Genomic DNA, 18,346 nt, shown 5'->3' on the forward strand with positions numbered 1-18,346 from the left:
CTTCCCATCTAGCTGAGGAGTCGAGACTCAGCCTCGTGGCCCCCTCTGTCCACGCCAAGGGTCTTTAGGACTTCCTCGGGCTATTGGTGAACCCAGAAGTCGAATGAGGGCTTGGATAAGTTTGGGAGAGAAGAGGGGGACCAAGGAGGGAGGGGACCACAGTGCGGGGGCGGGGAGGATTGGGAAACCCTGACAGTCCGATGAAGCAAAATAAGGGAGGTTGGGGTTAAGTCTCAGGGTCTTCGGTCGTCACCATTTGAACCCACAACGGGGTCCAAACAATACCTGCCAGTTGGCTTTCCCTCCACACTTTCTTTTGACCTTGCTGGAACTTGCTGAGTCCTCCCCCTCATCCTGTCGGAGGTCGAGTCTCCTGTCTTCCCTACTTTGTCCACCAGGTGGAACCAAACACGAAGTTGTTCCCGGCTGCTTTTGTACTGCCCACCAATCAAAACGTTATACAATTTGAGCTGGGAAAGCTAAAGGTGATGGGGCAGGGTGGGGGCGTTCAGGCACAGGCGGGGCGGGGGTAGCGGAAGATCTCAGAGGCGGGAGGGACCCCAGCGGTCTGGGACGATCAGGAGCTTCCTGGACGCAGTGGTACCGATGAATGCAATTTGGGACGAGGGATGGATGGATGGATGGATGGATGGATGGATGGATGGATGGATGAAAGGAGGGATGAATAGCAGGATGAATGAAAGGAGAAAGTCAGCCAGGAATGGAGAGAGTGGTCAGTAGATGGGGTTAAGGGGGGATAGATTGATGAACAGATGGAGTACGTGATACACGGGCAAAGTGAGTGGCCAAGGGAGAGTCGGGTAGATTGAGGGAGTGAATGTTGGGTGGCTGGGGTGTGTGATCCATGAATGAATGGAGAGAGGTCAATGAATGGAATGAGGGAAGGGTGGATGGGTGGAAAGGATAATGGATGGAGAGATCGACCAGCCAAATGGATAGATTAAGGGATGAGTGGAATGTGTGCATGTTGGCTGGATGGGATCATTGATTATTCATGGATGGAGTGAGTGGCCAAATGGATGGGACGGGAGAGTGAGATGGGGGGGAGGGAGGGAGAGAAGGAGAAAGAGAGAGACAGAGACAGAGAGACAAAGAGAGAGACAAAGAGAGAGAGAAACAGAGAATTTGAAGGATGGATGAAATAACTGATACATGGGTGGAGTGAGTGGCCAAAGAATAGGTTGAAGAATGGATGATATGAGTAAATGATGGAAGGATGGATAATATGGTCAGTGGATAAGAGGAAGGATGGATGGATGAAGTCAACGAGTGATGGATAAATACTGTGCATGCCCAAGAGATGTTGAGTGGACTAAATGAGTAATACACGGATGGAATGAATAATAGAGATCTGGTCATTTACTCACTGATTATACAGACTTTCACTGATTTTGATCTAATTTTTAGAAGAGAGATAAAGCTTAAATAGTGTTAGGTCCCTGCCCTCTGGAAGCTTACAGTATAGTAGAGGAATAACACAAACACTATTACATGCTCTGTGAGGCTGAAAGGGAAGGCCATTACTGACCCTGGGAAGATCAGGGGAATAACAAGAACATTCTAGATACGGGGGCAAGTGTCAGCAAAGGAAAGGAGGTGGAGAGATCAAGGGGCTGCAAGGATCAACATTTGGCTGGTGTATACAATGAAAGGATGGTATGATTGGATGACTGGAAAGTTGGGGGGGGGGCAGGGTAGGTAAGGCAGGAGAGAGTCCCTAAGCCTCAGGCCACTTAACTTCCCCCTGGCCCCATTTGATCTCTTCCATCAGAATATTATGCCCCTGTCAGCTGCCATGTTCCTGAGTGAGCGGAAGAACCCAGCCCCACAGTGCCCACCACGGCTCGAGGTGCAGATGCTCATGCCTGTGTCCTGGAGCAGGATGCCCAACCACTTCCTACAGGTGGAGACAAACCGGGCTGGTGACCGCCTGGGCTGGGCTGTGCAGTGTGAGGATCCACTCACCATGATGGCCTTGCATATTCCTGAGGAGAACCGGTTAGCCTCACCCTCCACATCCCAGACCTCAGGAGACCCATTCAATCCCCTTGTCACTATCCCAAGGAATCTCTCTCTTTCTCTCTTTCCCTTTTTCTCTCTCTTTCTCTCTCTTTCTCTCTCTCTCTCTCTCTCTTTCCTCGTCCCTGTCTGTCACTCTCCCTTTCTCTTTCCATCTGTTTCTATCTCTGCCTAAATCTCTCCATTCCTCTCTTCCATCTCTACAGTCTCTCCAAATCTTTCTCTGGCCCTGCCTCTCTCCCACTCTCTCTATCTCTCACTATTTGTACTTCCCCATCCCCCCCACCCCACCCCAGCTCCTGCCTCTCCCAGTCTTCTCTCTCTCTCTCCGTCCTGCTGTCACCCCTCTCTGACTCTTCTTCCCCTCTTCGGGCCACAGCTGTATGGATATCCTGGAGCTATCGGAGCGCCTCTCCTTGCAGCGCTTCCACTCCCATACACTGAACCTCTACCGGGCGGTGTGTGCCCTGGGGAACAACAGAGTGGCCCACGCGCTCTGCAGCCATGTGGACCAGGCTCAGCTGCTGCACGCCATCGAGGACGCACACCTCCCTGGCCCACTGAGAGCTGGCTACTATGACCTGCTCATCAGCATTCACCTGGAAAGTGCCTGCCGCTCCCGCCGCTCCATGCTCAATGAGTACATTGTGCCGCTGACACCCGAGACCAGCACCATCACGCTCTTCCCTCCAGGCCCCTCCGCTGACCCCGGAGAGGAGAGCCCTCGGCGTCACGGGCTGCCCGGTGTCGGAACGTCCACTTCCTTGCGTCCGCCTCTCCACTTCTCTCCCCCCTGCTTTGTGGCAGCCCCAGAGGAGGCAGGGACTGCTGAGGCGCCCGTCCGCTTCAGCCCCTCCATCCCCCTGGAGGTGCTCCGGGATAAGGCCCTGAGGATGCTGGGGGAGGCTGTGAGAGATGGAGGCCAGCACGCTCGTGACCCTGTGGGTGGCTCAGTGGAGTTCCAGTTTGTTCCCGTCCTCAAGCTGGTGTCCACCCTGCTGGTAATCACTTAGTCATCCACTCCCTCCCTCATCCCTCCCTCCATCCATCCCCCTCCATATTTCACTAATCCCTCCCTTTCTCCATCAGTCACTGATGTCACCCATCAATCACTCACCCTTGCAGCTGGCTGCGTTCTCCACCTCTCAGTTATTCACTCCATCCATCAGTCAGGCCCTTCCACTGGCAGCTCTTTTCTCCAGTCATTCCCTCTCTCCTCGTGCTTGCTCACTCCATCCTCTGGTCACTCACCCCATCCATCGCCCACAACCTTCCTACCGGCCCAGCCCTGGCTACGTGAGGGAGGAGAGCTCAGCTCGTGGCACTGCCGGAGAGGCTCGACGGGGCATAGGGCCCTGGGATCAGAGAGGCTTTCCCAGAGGAGGGAAGGCAGCTGAGCCCTGGAGGATGCAGAGGGGTGGGAGAGGGGAAGAGGGAAGGAATCCCACGCAATGTGTGTGGGCAGGGAGCAAACAGGCCTGGGGAAGAAGAGGGGCCATTTAGAGGTAGGCGAGTAGCCAGGATGAGGAAGCAGAGGGAGAGCGACGACTCCCCACTGAGTGACCAGTCTGGACTTGGTCCTGCAGGTGATGGGCATCTTTTGCGATGAAGACGTCAAGCAAATTCTGAGGATGATTGAGCCTGAAGTTTTCAAGGAAGAGGAGGAAGAAGAGGAAGAGGAGGAAGATGAAGAAGAAAAGGAGGAAGATGAAGAAGAAGAGGAAGAAGAGAAGGAGGAGGAGGCCAAGGAGGAGGAGGAAGAAGAGAAGGGAGAGGAAGAAGAAGCAGCCGTGGAGGAAGGCCTTCTTCAGATGAAGCTGCCAGAGTCGGTCAAGCTACAGGTGGGTTGGGTGGTGGTCCTAGAGTCCGGGGAGGGGGGGAAGGGAGGTGTCGTCCACTGCTAGATGGGCACGGGGTCCAATGGCCCTCAAGCTCACCCTTTCTCTGGGTCTCTAGATGTGCCATCTGCTGGAGTACTTCTGTGACCAGGAACTACAGCACCGTGTGGAAGCTCTCATCGCCTTCTCTGAGCGCTATGTGGACCGCCTCCAGGGCAACCAGCGCTGCCGCTACGGGCTGCTCATGCGGGCCTTCACCATGTCTGCAGCAGAGACCGCCCGGCGCACCCGAGAGTTCCGCTCTCCACCTCAGGAGCAGGTCTTGGATGACCCGGCCTCGTGTGCCTCTTCTCTGGCCCCCAGCCCTTCCTTCCCACCTCCTTGACCCCTGATCCTTCATCCCCTGCTCTCTGAACCCTTAAAGCACACTTCACCCAATGCCTGGCACACAGTAGGTGTTATATAAATGCTTATTCCTTTCTCTTCTTTGGCCCTTGCCCCACCCCCCAATTTTCTACCCCTACTCCTTGACTCTATTCTTCTTCCCCTGCTCTCTGACCACTGACCTTCCCTTCTGTGACCTGTGATGTTCCCTCCTACTCCTCCACACCCCATTCTGTCTCTTTTTACCCTTTCCTCTGTGCTCGCTCATACTTGGCCTTAGAGCCTGGTTCCTTGAGCCCGAAGCTGTTCTCCTGTTCTCCTGCCCCATTCTGTCCTCCGACACTCAGGCTCTGGTCTCCGTTCCAGATCAACATGCTTCTGCATTTCAAAGGGGGAGAAGATGAGGAGGAATGCCCAGTGCCCGAAGAAGTGCGGCAGGAGCTGTTAGATTTTCACCAGGACCTGCTGCTGCACTGTGGTGAGGACGCCCTTCCCCAGACCTCTCGAGGGATCCCCTGCGAGAACCTGGCTCCTTCCCAGGTCCCCCACCCCTAGACCAGGACAGCTCTGCCACTCTCTCCATCCCATCAGGCATCCAGTTGGAGGGAGAGGAGGAGGAGGTAGAAGAAGAGACCACTCTGGGCAGTCGGCTGATGAGCTTGTTGGAAAAGGTGAAGCTAGTGAAGAAGAAGGAGGAGGAACCAGAGGAAAGCCCAGCTCCTGAGGAGAAAAAGCCTGGTGAGGAGAAACCCAAACTGGCCCTGCCCTGATCCCTGAGGAAAGGCATGGCCATGCCTGGGGAAGGGCACTCAAAACCCGGAGGAAAGCAACACAAGGACGAGATGGGGAGCGAGGAGAAGGCAGGGAGCTGGAAAGACTGAAACAGAAGGCAGCGATAAAGTAGCGGGCAGGAGGAAGGGAGAGAGAGCAAGAATATGGCAGCCTAGGGTTGTAGAGAGCCAGCCACAGGGCCAGGAAGACCCGAGTTCAAGTCCAGTTACTGATACATGATTTGGTCAGTTTAACTGCTACTCAAATGGTGGGGGTGGGAGATGGAGGATGGAGGGGGGCTGGTCTCATCCTTTGTCCCATCCCCACCTGCCTTTACCTTTTCTGCTGCCTTAGAGTCCTTGCAAGAGCTGGTCTCTCACACCATGGTGCACTGGGCTCAAGAGGACTTCATCCAAAACCCGGAACTGGTCCGAGCCATGTTCAGCCTCCTCCACCGTCAGTACGATGGCCTTGGGGAGCTGCTCCGTGCCTTGCCTAGAGCCTACACCATTTCCCTATCCTCTGTGGAGGACACCATGAGCCTCCTGGAGAGCCTGTGTCAGATCCGTTCCCTGCTCATTGTGCAGATGGGGCCACAGGAAGAAAACCTCATGATACAGAGCATTGGGTAACCATCGCCTCCCTCACCCTCGCCTTGGCCTGATATCCGTCCCTCCCCCTTCCTTCCACATCCTGACCTTCTGCAGCTACTCTCAGATCTCTCCTCCCTTCCCTCTCTCTCTCTTGCTCTCATCCTCCATCTTGGAATGGATGATCTGGGGCTAGGGGCTGAGCCTCTGATTTCCTTGGCTCAGGGAACTCCCAGGTGAGGAAGTTCTTCCTACTAATCTGGTTTAAACACTTTAGAAATATTATCTCAGCTGACTATCATCCTAACCCTGTCAGCACTCTGCAATATATACACTCTTAGAGAGTCACCTCAATCACTGAAATGTTATGTGACTTGCCTGGTGTCATGTACTCAGTATGTGTCATCGGCGAGATTTGAACTCAGATCTGCCTGGCTCTGAGGCTGATTCTCAGTCTACTCTATTGGGCTGCCTCCCAGATGAGCCCCCTTTTTTTTAACCCTTACTTTTCATCTTAGATTCAATACTAAATATTGGTTCCAAGACAGAAGAATGGTAAGGGCAGAGCAATTGGAGTCAAGTGACTTGCCCAGGTTCACACAGCTAGGAAGTTTCTGAGGCTAGATTTGAACCCAGGACTTTCAGTCTCTAAGCCTGGCTCTTTATCCACTGAGCCACCCAGCTGCCCCCGACCCAATTATGATTCTTACTAGCTGTGGGACCCTTGGCAAAGATTTTTTCTAAACCTCCTTAAGCCCCAGTTTCCTCATCTATAAAAAGGGGATAATAATAGTACTTACCCCATAGGGTTATGGTGAGGGTCACATGAGACAATATTTTTAAAGTACTTTAGAAATCGCTATAGAAATAAATGTTATTGGGGGCAGCTGGGTAGCTCAGTGGATTGAGAGCCAGGCCTAGAGACGGGAGGTCCTGGGTTCAAATCCAGCCTCAGACACTTCCCAGCTGTGTGACCCTGGGCAAGTCACTTGACCCCCATTGCCTACCCTTACCACTCTTCCACCTATAAGTCAATACACAGAAGTTAAGGTTTAAAATAATAAAAAAAAAATAAAATAAAATAGAAATAAATGTTATTATTCATTATTATTCCCCAACTTCTGCTACTCTCCTCATGGCCAACTTTAGGACTCGGAGCTCCTTAAGAACGAATTTCCTTCCCTTCCCTGACTCTATCTGCCTCTCCCAGGAGTCTAATCCCACCTCTTCTCAGCCTACCTCTCACTGCCCAGAAAGCCATCCCTCCAGAATCCCAGCCCAGCCTCAGTTTTCTCCTCTCTCCCTCAATCCATGGACCAATGGTTACTTGGTGACTCCGCTAACCCCATGCCCCTTTCTTCTGCAGGAATATTATGAACAACAAGGTTTTCTACCAGCACCCAAACCTGATGAGGGCTTTAGGGATGCATGAGACAGTGATGGAAGTTATGGTCAATGTGTTAGGAGGGGGAGAGTCTAAGGTAAGTTGAGATGGGACTCCAGGAAAGAGAACTCTGAGTCTGATGCTACAAGGAATAGAAGACTCACAGCCTGGGGTTAGAAGGAAAATAAGATTCTCAGAGGCTGGGGCTTCCGGGAGAAGAAGGCTCTCCAAACCTGAGTCTGCTAGGGAGGGGGACAAGCCTCAGAGGCTGGGACTAGATGGGGGAAAAAAGGCTTTCAGCACCTGAAACTGAGAAAGGGGGGAAAAAACCTCTCCGAGGCTGGCACCTCAGGGGAAAGAAGGCTTAGTCCCTGAGAGTGGCAGAGAAGAAGAGAAAAGTCAGAGCCTGGAGATGCGAGGAGGAGAAACTTTTCTTAAAACAGATCCAGGGGAAGAAGACTCAGAACTTTGGGAGAAGCTCTCATTCACAGCCCAGGTTGTCTGTCCTTTAGGAAATCCGCTTCCCCAAGATGGTCACCAGCTGCTGTCGGTTCCTTTGCTATTTCTGTCGCATCAGTCGCCAGAACCAAAGATCCATGTTTGACCACCTCAGCTACCTGCTGGAGAACAGTGGAATTGGCCTGGGTAAGGCCCATGCTGCCCCGAGGCACCACCCCAGGGTGCTCTTCCCACCCCTGAAATCCTCTTCCCCCCTGAGTCATCCTTCTGTCTGTCCCCTACGCAGGCATGCAGGGTTCCACTCCACTGGATGTGGCAGCTGCCTCCGTCATAGACAACAATGAGCTGGCCCTGGCCCTTCAGGAACAAGACCTGGAAAAGGTGGGGATTCCTCAGACTCGTCATGCCCTCTGAGTGCTCCCCCCAAACCCCTCCCCTGTGACCCGAGGAGAATCAGTCCTCCACTCGAAGGGGAGGCTGGGCTTTGTTGTTTAAAGGCCATTGGTCTAAGGGAAAGGGGGGGTCACAGCTTTGCCCTCAGAAGCTCCTAAACTGAGGGGAAACCCAATTCTCTCCAGAGGGGGCCACCTGTAAAAGAAGTGGCAGGGGGAGACTCAAAGCAACAGTTAGCTCTAAGTCTGATGATCCCATGAGAGTCTTGGTGGGTGTTTATATGAGTGTGTGTGCATGTGGGACCCAGGGGAAGCACTAAATGACCCCATTCCTCTCCCCATTCCCTCTTAGGTGGTTTCTTATCTAGCTGGCTGTGGCCTTCAGAGCTGCCCAATGTTGTTGGCCAAGGGCTACCCTGATATTGGCTGGAACCCCGGCGGTGGGGAGCGCTACCTTGACTTTCTCAGATTCGCTGTCTTTGTTAACGGTGAGGATGCGAGGCAATCACGGCAGGCTTCTTGGTGGAAGGGAGGTGGACGATGGGCAGCTGCCTGACCTCAAGGCCTGAACTCTCTACCCTTCCTACCTACCCAAACCTTGCAGGAGAGAGTGTGGAAGAGAACGCCAATGTCGTGGTGCGTCTGCTCATCCGGCGCCCAGAATGCTTTGGTCCAGCCCTGCGGGGAGAGGGAGGCTCGGGACTGCTGGCCGCTATGGAAGAAGCAATCCGGATCTCAGAAGATCCTGCTCGAGATGGGCCCGGTGTCAGGAAGGACCGGAGGCGAGACCAGTGAGTAATCCCAGAATCCTAGAATTGTGAATCCCAGAATCTTAGCATTCTTGTGGCCCTTTTCTATGTCCTGGACTCCCTTGAGAGTCTGGTGACGCCTATGAGCCCCCTCTCAGAATCATGCTTTTAAATTCAGAAAATAAAATACACAGGATTACAGAAGAAACCAATTCTATTGAAATTCAGTTATCAAATATATATGTATATATATTTATTTTTTTTTTTTAAGTTCACAGATCCCCTAGGTTAAGAACCCCTGGCCTAATCATCCAATCCTTGTTGGAAGTCCAAAGTCATGCAGAGCTCATTACTTCTCAAAGCATTTTGGGAGAGTGCCAATTAATCATGGCTTTTTTTTTTTTAAACCATTACCTTCTCTCTTAGAATTGATATTAAGTATTGATTCCAAGGCAGAAGAGAAGTATGGGCTAGGCAATGGGGGTTAAGGGACTTGCCCAGGGTCACAAAGCTACAAGTGTTTGAGGCCAAATTTGAATCCAGGACCTCCTGACTCTAGGACTGACTATCTACTGAGCCATCTAGGTACCCATCAATTAATCTCTTAATAGCTAGCATTTACCTAATACATTACAGTTTGAAGAGAACTTTGGTTAAGTTACCTCATTTTATTTTCACAACAACCCGGGGAGAAAGATGTTATTATCCCTATTTTTCAAATGGGAAAACAGAGGCAAGCAAAAATTAAATGACTTGCCCAGGGTCACACAGCTAAGACATATCTGTGATAGGATTTGAACTCAGGTCTTTCTGTGTCCAAGTCCAGCACTCTATCCACTATGCCACTTCTGCAACTTTGTGGCTTCTACCCGCCCCATCCTGGCCTCATTTCCTCTTGAAACTTCTCTCACTTCTACTTTCCCACCTTCCCTAGGAGTCCTTTCTTGGTCTACCCCTATTGTTACTGCCTTTGTCTCTGAGATTACTTCCCATTAATACTGTGTCTACCTTGTATGGACTTGGCTGTTATCACCTTGTCCCCCATTAGACTGTGAGCTCCTTGAGGGCAGGGGATTTTTTTCTTTCTTTATATAGGCAGCAGATAGAGCTCTGAGACTGGAGGAAGGAAGACTTGAGTTCCAATCCAGCCTAGCTATGTGACCTTGGGCAAGTCATTTAACCCCTGTCTACTTCAGTTGCCTCATCTGTAAAATGGGATAATAACAGCACCTACCTCCCAGGGCTGTTGTGAAGATCCCCCAAAACCATATTTGGAAAACACTTAGACACTGCCCGAACTGTTTAATAAATGCTCATGGACTGACTGACTCTCTTCACTCAGCCATGGAGAAGATGCCCCTGAAGAAAACCGGGTGCACCTGGGAAACGCCATCATGTCATTCTACTCAGCCCTGATCGATCTGCTGGGTCGCTGTGCTCCCGAGACACACGTGAATGTCGGGTGGAAGGGGCAGCTGGGCAGGGGTCATGGCCAAGGGGCTGGCGGGCCTGGGAGGCCAAGATCCGCCCTTCTCTCTTCTCTCCTCATTCACAGTTGATCCAAGCCGGGAAGGGAGAAGCGCTGAGGATCCGGGCCATCCTGCGCTCCCTGGTGCCCCTGGACGACCTCGTGGGCATTATCAGCCTCCCCCTTCAGATCCCCACCCTGGGGAAAGGTACGGGGCTGGGTCAGGGCAGACCGGAAGTCCTTTCCAAGGGAAGATGGGAAGCAAGCCTCCGCGTCGTCGTGGGGCCCGAGTCTAATAAGGCCCCTCCTGGGTTTCCCCTGCCAGATGGGGCCCTGGTGCAGCCTCGGATGTCGGCCTCCTTTGTGCCTGACCACAAGGCCCCCATGGTCCTCTTCCTGGACCGAGTCTACGGGATCGATAGCCAGGACTTCCTCCTTCACGTTCTTGATGTGGGCTTCCTGCCTGACATGCGGGCAGCCGCCTCCCTCGACACAGTGAGTGATGCCCTCCCCACCGCCAGCGCCACGGCGCCCCTTTAGAGAACGCCCCCAGATGACAGCCATCGTGCTCCCAAATAAGAATCCCCCTAACAGCCCGCCTCAAAGCATTCCCTGCAAGCGGTACTCCCCTGGGAAAGAAACCCCCCAGGGAGCGCCTGCGCAGGACCACCCTAGTGGAGCGCCGCCGCCCGGCCGCATCGCACAGAGCCTTCCGGCTGAGGGCGCGCACTCCTTTTTTCTACGTCGAACGGACTCCTTCTTTGGGTCGCTGTCACTTGTCACGACAGCCGTCCTAGAGACTCCCCTAGAACAAAGAGGAAAGCAGCGAGCAAAAGGAAGAAAGCGCTTTAGCGAAACGCCCCGCACTAGGAGTCCCCCGTGCAAAGGGGGGAGGGGGAGAAACAAATTTAACATTCGAAAATTACTTCCTCCATATCTTCTCCCCACCCACGCACCGCACCGAGGACCATGACCACTCCTTCCAAAAGACGCTTCCTCAGGGCCAATAAAAGCCCCAGCAAAAGCAGTGCCTACGTGGGTCCCACCTGAGCATGGACAACCTCATTGGTGCCGCGTAGTCTGCCAGCTCCCTCTCGGAGAGGTGGAAGGCACGCCTCCCTCCGGCGCTGACCTCTGCATGGAACAGAGTTCTGCTGCTTTCCGGGGTTTATTTCATGTTGTATAAATTGTTCTCTGATTCTGGTCACTTTACTTGGCCTCGGTTTACCTGTTTACCTTCCACGTGCCACCCCTAACTAACACTCTCCGACCAACACTCCCGATCTCCATTTAGCTTTGCCCCATATTAACAACCCCACAGAAGACTCCCCTATGCCTTCTCTTTGGTCCCCCACATTTGTAGCCCCCATATAAGACTCCCATATACCTTTTCTCTGGCCCTCCCATATGGGTAGCCCCCATCTAAGACTCCCCTATGCCTTCTCTTTGGCTCCTCCATATTGACAACCCCCAATCAAGTTTCCCATATACCTTCTCTTCGGTGCCCCCATCTGACTCCCATATACGTTTTCTCTGCCCCCCATAAGGGTAGCCCCCATCTAAGACTCCCCTATGCCTTCTCTTTGCTCCCCATCTTGATAGCCCCCACATCAAACTCCCATATACCTTCTCTTTGCCCCCCCCCCCATATTAACAACCCCCAGTAAGTCTCCAACTGCGACTGGGCCACTCCTCTTTGAATCCTATACTAACGGCTCTGCGGTACCCTTACGGCATTAAGCGCCTTTGGGGCGTCTCTCTACACCTTCCATGCTCTACGCAGTGCCCCTCCCCCGTATAACCCTCTGATGACATCCTCATTTGAATTTCTCGTGCCAACAGCCCCCATATAACCTCCCTGTAGAGCGGCCTCTGGGCCAGGGGTAGACTGAAGGGAATCTCTTAAATGTCCCAGGAAGGGACGTGGGGAGCCAAGGACGTGCGTGGAGTGTCCAACCTGCCACCTCCCGGCGGCACTTGGGCCAGGTGACCCCTCAGGTCGCTTCTAGTCGTACATCGGTGACCTTGTGATGTCCTGCAGGCGACATTCAGCACCACGGAGATGGCCCTGGCTTTGAACCGCTATCTGTGCACCGCCGTGCTCCCTCTCATCACCAAGTGCGCCCCGCTGTTCGCGGGTACGGAGCACCGCGCCATCATGGTGGACTCCATGCTGCACACGGTGTACCGCCTGTCCCGAGGACGCTCTCTCACCAAGGCCCAGAGAGATGTCATTGAGGACTGCCTTATGGCGCTCTGCAGGTGGGTGGGTGTGTCTGTCCGGCTGGCTGGCGGGGGCGGGGGCGGGGGCAGAGGGAGCAGAGGAGGAGGGGCCCGAGACCCGAGGGGTGATAACGGGGAGTGGTCAGAGAGACCGCGGGCTGTAGCTGGAGAGAGGAAGCCGGTCCTCTACCTACGGTGTGGTGTTGCTGCGCATTTTCAGGCACCCCATCACCCACTTTGGGATTTTCTTAGCAGAGATCCTGGTGCGGTTGGCCGTTTCCCTCTCCAGTTCATTTTACACATGAGGAAACTGAGGCAAACAGGGTTCAGTGACTCAGCCAGGGTCACACAGCTAATAAATGTCTGCGGCTAGATTCGAATTTCCAAAGATGAATTTTCCTGACCCCAGGATGCACCACCTCGATGAACTCGACCTGGAGCAAATCACTTAACCTCTATGAAACTCAGTTTCTCCACCTGTAAAATGGAGCTTATAATACCCTTCCTACCTCCTGCTGAGACTGTAAGTTGTAGGTTCTAGCAGGAGCGAGTAGTTTCACAGCTAGAAGTTCCTCCCACTGATAAAATCACAGAGTACTTGGGGTAGAGCAAGCTCAATAGAAATGTCAGTTATCATCATCATCACCATCATTATTATTATTATCTCTGAAAAAGAATTCCTACCTCCTGGGTTAATCCGAGACTCCAGTGAGACAGTCTACATGAAGTTATTATTATCTTGTTCTGCTCGATTATTACTATTATTATTGTACTGTATCATTATCGTAGACTGGAAGGGTCAAAATGCCATTGGTATAATGGCTGACCAGTGGGAAAGCTCCCAAGGCAGATCACTCCCCCGCCTATTGTGTTTTGTTTTGTTTTGTTTTGTTTTTTATTTTAAACCCTTAACTTCTGTGTTTTGACTTAGGTGGAAGAGTGGTGAGGGTGGGCAATGGGGGTCAAGGGACTTGCCCAGGGTCACACAGCTGGGAAGTGTCTGAGGCCGGGTTTGAACCTAGGACCTCCCGTCTCTAGGCCTGACTCTCACTCCACTGAGCTACCCAGCTGCCCCTGCCTATTGTGTTTTGATGAAATATGACATTTTGAACCTTTAAATTGTGTTAAAATATTATTTAAATTTATTTTTATATTTCATTTTAAAATTAAATGCATTATTTTGTTATTTGTTTTTACAAATGACATTAAACTATTAAATTATACCCAAATCTACATTTATGAAATGACATTTCATATTTTGCATCATTAAATTATATTAAAATATTAGTTAAATTTATTTTATATTTCATTTTAAAATTAAATGCATTGTTTCGTTAGTTGTTATAAATGACATTAAACCATTAAATTATACCCAAATCTAAATTTACAAAATAAAACTTACATTATTAAATTATATTAAAATATTAGTTAAAGTTATTGTATATTTCATTTTAAAATCAAATGTATTCTTTTGTTATGTATTGTTATAAATGACATTAAACTATTAAATTATACCCAAATCTACATTTATGACATGACATTTCAAATTTCACATCATTAAATTATATTAAAATAGTAAATTTATTTTATATTTCATTTTAAAATTAAATGCATTGTTTCGTTAGTTGTTATAAATGACATTAAACTATTAAATTATACCCAAATCTACATTTGTGAAATGACATTTCAAATTTTACGTCCTTAAATTATATTAAAATATTAGTTAAATTTATTTTATATTTCATTTTAAAATTAAATGCATTGTTTCATTAGTTGTTATAAATTACATTAAACTATTAAATTACACCCAAATCTACATTTACAAAATAAAACTTACATTATTAAATTATATTAAAATATTACCTTTATTTTAGATTTCATTTTAAAATTAAATGCCTCATTTTGTTATTTGGTGTTATAAATGACATTAAACGATTACGTTATACAAAGTCAAAATGTATGAAATATGACATTTTAAAATTTAAGTTATTAAATTCTTTAATTTTATTTTCTATTTCATTTTCAATGTAAATACATTATTTTGTTATTTAATATTATTAATTACATTAAACTATTACATCATACCAAAATCAAAATTTATGAACTATGACATTTTAAAATGTTTTAATTTCTTCTTAATTACACACAAAGACAATTTTTTACAATTTGTTTTATTTTGAGTTCTGAATTCTCTCCCTCCCTCTTCTCTCCCCTCCTTAAAAAGGCAAGCAATTTGATAATGGGTTATCCCTGTGCAGCCATGCCCCCGAGCACAGAGTTTCAGTGACTTCCCTGGATTCCCACAATCCATTTGGGTTGGAGGCAGGATTTGAGCAGGGGTCTTCCTGTTTCTCTCTAATGCTCACTCTCACCCTATTGCTTCTCCTTAGTGATCGCCATCGCTAGTGTTACTACTCCTATTCATATCAACAACCCTTTGTCCTTGCCCCCAGGTACATTCGTCCATCCATGCTCCAGCATCTTCTGCGTCGCCTGGTATTTGATGTTCCCATCCTCAATGAATTTGCCAAGATGCCCCTCAAGGTACCTGGGATTGGGGAAAGAGAAGAGGCACATGGTCTCTACCCAGCTTGGGCTTTGGTATTGGTATTCCAAATTGGTATTGGGATAGGGAGTCGACCCGTGATTTTATCGGACGTGGGGAACTCCCAGGTGAGGAAAACCCCTCCACGGATGGAGATTGGCACCTTCACTTTTCTCTGTATTCTTAGAGAGTTGCCCAGAGGCCCACTGCAATTCTTGAAAAGCAGGATTTGAACTCATGTTCCTGACTCCAAGGCCAGCCCTCTATGCATTATATCATGTTGCCTCTGATGGACAGAGGGTCCAGATTCTCAAATGAGCACATCCATTAATCAGATTCCAATTCCATAGATGTGGATGGTGCACCTAGGTGTGCCAAGCTCTGTACCACGTGCCGGGGGAGCTAGGAAGTTTGGACGAGGTGCTACCATTGCCCTCATGATGTCTAGACCTAAGCACAAATAACTATACCACAAGGCTGATGGGAAAGGTCAGTATAGACCAGTGCTTCCCAAACTTTTTTGGCCTACCACCCCCTTTCCAGAAAAAATATTCCTTAGCCCCCTGGAAATTATTTTTTTTTTAATTTTAATAGCAATTAATAGGAAAGCTAAATGCACCTGCGGCCATCACCACCCCCCTGTATCGCTGCAGCACCCACCAGGGGGCAGTGGCGCCCACTTTGGGAATCACTGATGTAGACCCAGCTTCTCAGGGAAGGGGAGGGGAGGAGAAGAGAGGAAGGATCTGAAATGGACTTTTGTGGGGGTTCATTTTAAAATTAAATTAGAATGTTTTTACTGAACCAAAATAATATTTTCTCTCTTCTTTCTACCTGGAAAAAAGAGAAGTCAAAAACCAGAGTCCTTGTCATAGATATGCATAGTCAAGCAAAATGAATTCTTTCTTTTTAAAGGTTAGGGAGGTTGGAGCAGCTAGGTTGTACAGTGGATAGAGCTCCAAGCCTGGGGATAGAGCTCCAAGCTCCTAGGTGGCTCAGTGGATAGAAAGCCAGACCTGGAGATGGGAGGTCCTGGGTTCAAATTTGACCTCAGGCACTTCCTAGTTGTGTGACCTTGGGCAAGTCACTTAACCCCGATTTGCCTAGTCATTGCTGTCCTTCTGTCTTAAAACTGATACTAAGACAGAAAATAAGAGTTTTTAAAAAAAATAAAGGTTTGGTAGGAAATCAGTAGAGGGAGGGAGGGCACTCCAAACAAAAGATATCATGAGCAAATGAGCAGATTATGGGCTATTTTTGATGGGGAAGAGGCAGAATCAGAATGCATGGAAAGAAATGGGGTATAGTGGCTTAACCTGGAGTCAGAAAAACCCAAGTTCAAGTTCTGTCTCCAGTACTCTATGACCCTGGGCAAGTCTTCTAACTTCTAATTTCTATAACTTCAGTGTCCTCATCTGTAACATCAGGAGTTAGAGGGTAGATTTCGAATCTGTGGTCCTATGATCCTCTGCATGAAAGAAAGTAAGAGGGGAGCTGGATGGTTCAATGGATAGAGAGACAGGAAATCCCAGGTTCAAGTCTGGCCTCAGACCCTTCCTAGCTACGTGACCCTGGGCAAGTCACTTAACCCCCATTGCCCAGCCGTTACCGATCTTCTTCCTTGGAACGGATAGTATCAATTCCAAGATAAAAAGAAAGTGAGATGAGATATCTGGCGCCATATTGTGCAAGCCTCGAATGCCAAGCAGAGAAGCCTGAACTTTACCCGTAAATGACCGGATCTTGTCCTCAGCTTCTCTTTCCCCAGTGAACATGCTCACTTTCACGACTGTCTTGTGCTCGTGGAGGTGGTTTTTGTCTTACTTGAACTGGTCTCCTAGTCTAAGCTGGCAAGACCCTTTGGATCCTGGCTCTGCCTTTCAGTGTCACATCCATAGTGCCAGCTGCAACTCTGAGAAAGCCTATGCCTTCTCTTCCTTTGTCCAAGTCACTGATAAAAAAAATAAGTACAGGGCCAATCGCAGGCCCCTGGGGCCCACGTCCCCTGGAGGCCGCCTTCCATTGATGACCATTTGGGGGGCAGCGGGAGGGTGGGAGTGGGAGTCCAGCCATTTAACGATCCAACTCACCTTAATTATATTTGCTGCTCATGTTTAAATCCATCAATAAGGATTTAGTAAGCAGCTCCTCTGTGCCAGGCTCCTGGGGGGCCAGAGATAAAATAAGAATCAGCTCCTGCCCTCAAGGAGCTTCCCTTCTCTTGAGGGGAGACTACATGTGTGCAGAGAAGCACGTCCTTAATCATTTGGTCAGGGAGGAGCAGAGGGACATTTTCATGTGGCCATCACGCAGCCCCCCTCCATCCCTCGGTGGGACGCCTTGGCTGTGCCAGGAAGGTCCCTGCGGGTACCATGGTGCGTGGACCAGAGTTCAAATCCATCCTCAGGTCCTTCCTAAAACTCATGTCACTGCTGTCTGCCTCAGTTTCCTCATCTTCTTTGTTCATCTTCCTCATTCTTCATCTTAAAATGAAGATAATAACAGCATCTACCTCCTGGGGTTGTTGTGAAGATCAAATGAGAAAATATTTATAAAACGCTTGGCACAGCGCCTGACACGTAGTACACTCTTAAAAAAAAAAAAAACCACTTCCTTTCAGTCTTAGAATCAATACTAGATACTAATTCCAAGGCAGAAGAGCAGTAAGGGTTAGGCAATTGGAGTCAAGTGACTTGCCCAGGGTCACACAGCTAGGAAGTGTCTGAGGTCAAATTTGAACCCTGGACCTCCCATCTCCAGGCCTGGCTTTCTATCCACTGAACTACCCAGCTGGCCCTACCCAGTAAGCTCTTAATAAAACCTTATTTCCTCCCTCACTTCCTTCCTTCTTCAGTCCCTCCTTTTCTCCTTCCTTTCTAGCTCCTGACCAATCACTATGAGCGCTGCTGGAAGTATTACTGCCTCCCCACAGGCTGGGCCAACTATGGGGTCACCTCTGAGGAAGAGCTGCATCTGACTCGCAAGCTTTTCTGGGGGATCTTTGAGTCACTGGCCCACAAGGTGGGGCCTAAGAGGGAAAGCTGGTGGGCGGGATGTTGGGGGGAGTCTGAGTTGAGGGCAAGGAGCTGCCAAGGGATCCTAAGCAATGGGGACTCCTGGAATAGGCCAGTGGAATGGCGGAGACCCCAAAGATAAGGGACATGGCGAGAGGGAAGGGAGTGGGTTGAATGGGAGAGCCTTGAGTTTGGGGGGAACGGAGAGGTAAGAGGGCTGAGAACAAGCAGGGAGACCCAGGAAGACAGCCAGCAAGACCTTTTGAGTTGGGAGGTTCAGGGGAGTTCAGGGGAGAAGGGAGGGAATTGGGATGCATATTGGGAACGTCCGACGGTTCAGTCTCCTTGGATTTGGGGTCACCGGGGGGGGGGGCCAGAGAAGAGAGAGAAAAAAAAAATATATATATATATATATTTGACCATCTTGGAAGTTTGAACATTCAGGGAATGGCATCTTCAGGACTGTTGGGTGTGGGGATTTGAAGCTGC

General features: G+C 49.6%; 1 protein-coding gene across 2 annotated transcripts in view; it reads left to right on the forward strand.

The window, feature by feature from the left end:
* RYR1 (ryanodine receptor 1) overlaps window positions 1–18,346 on the forward strand; it is a 97,528-nt gene that overhangs the window by 32,071 nt on the left and 47,111 nt on the right. For both annotated transcript variants that reach the window (XM_044667388.1, XM_044667389.1), the window contains exons 32-50: window positions 399–485; window positions 1,793–2,019; window positions 2,420–3,041; window positions 3,627–3,881; window positions 3,997–4,197; window positions 4,629–4,740; window positions 4,854–5,000; window positions 5,388–5,661; window positions 6,990–7,104; window positions 7,520–7,652; window positions 7,753–7,847; window positions 8,211–8,346; window positions 8,463–8,649; window positions 9,950–10,058; window positions 10,163–10,283; window positions 10,401–10,570; window positions 12,117–12,337; window positions 14,752–14,842; window positions 17,724–17,864. In XM_044667388.1, coding sequence (XP_044523323.1) covers window positions 399–485; window positions 1,793–2,019; window positions 2,420–3,041; window positions 3,627–3,881; window positions 3,997–4,197; window positions 4,629–4,740; window positions 4,854–5,000; window positions 5,388–5,661; window positions 6,990–7,104; window positions 7,520–7,652; window positions 7,753–7,847; window positions 8,211–8,346; window positions 8,463–8,649; window positions 9,950–10,058; window positions 10,163–10,283; window positions 10,401–10,570; window positions 12,117–12,337; window positions 14,752–14,842; window positions 17,724–17,864 — 3,444 coding nt within the window. The remainder of the gene's footprint in view (window positions 1–398; window positions 486–1,792; window positions 2,020–2,419; window positions 3,042–3,626; window positions 3,882–3,996; window positions 4,198–4,628; window positions 4,741–4,853; window positions 5,001–5,387; window positions 5,662–6,989; window positions 7,105–7,519; window positions 7,653–7,752; window positions 7,848–8,210; window positions 8,347–8,462; window positions 8,650–9,949; window positions 10,059–10,162; window positions 10,284–10,400; window positions 10,571–12,116; window positions 12,338–14,751; window positions 14,843–17,723; window positions 17,865–18,346) is intronic.

This window comes from Gracilinanus agilis, chromosome 3 (assembly GCF_016433145.1).
Source record: "Gracilinanus agilis isolate LMUSP501 chromosome 3, AgileGrace, whole genome shotgun sequence".
Classification (NCBI taxonomy): Eukaryota; Metazoa; Chordata; class Mammalia; order Didelphimorphia; family Didelphidae; genus Gracilinanus; species Gracilinanus agilis.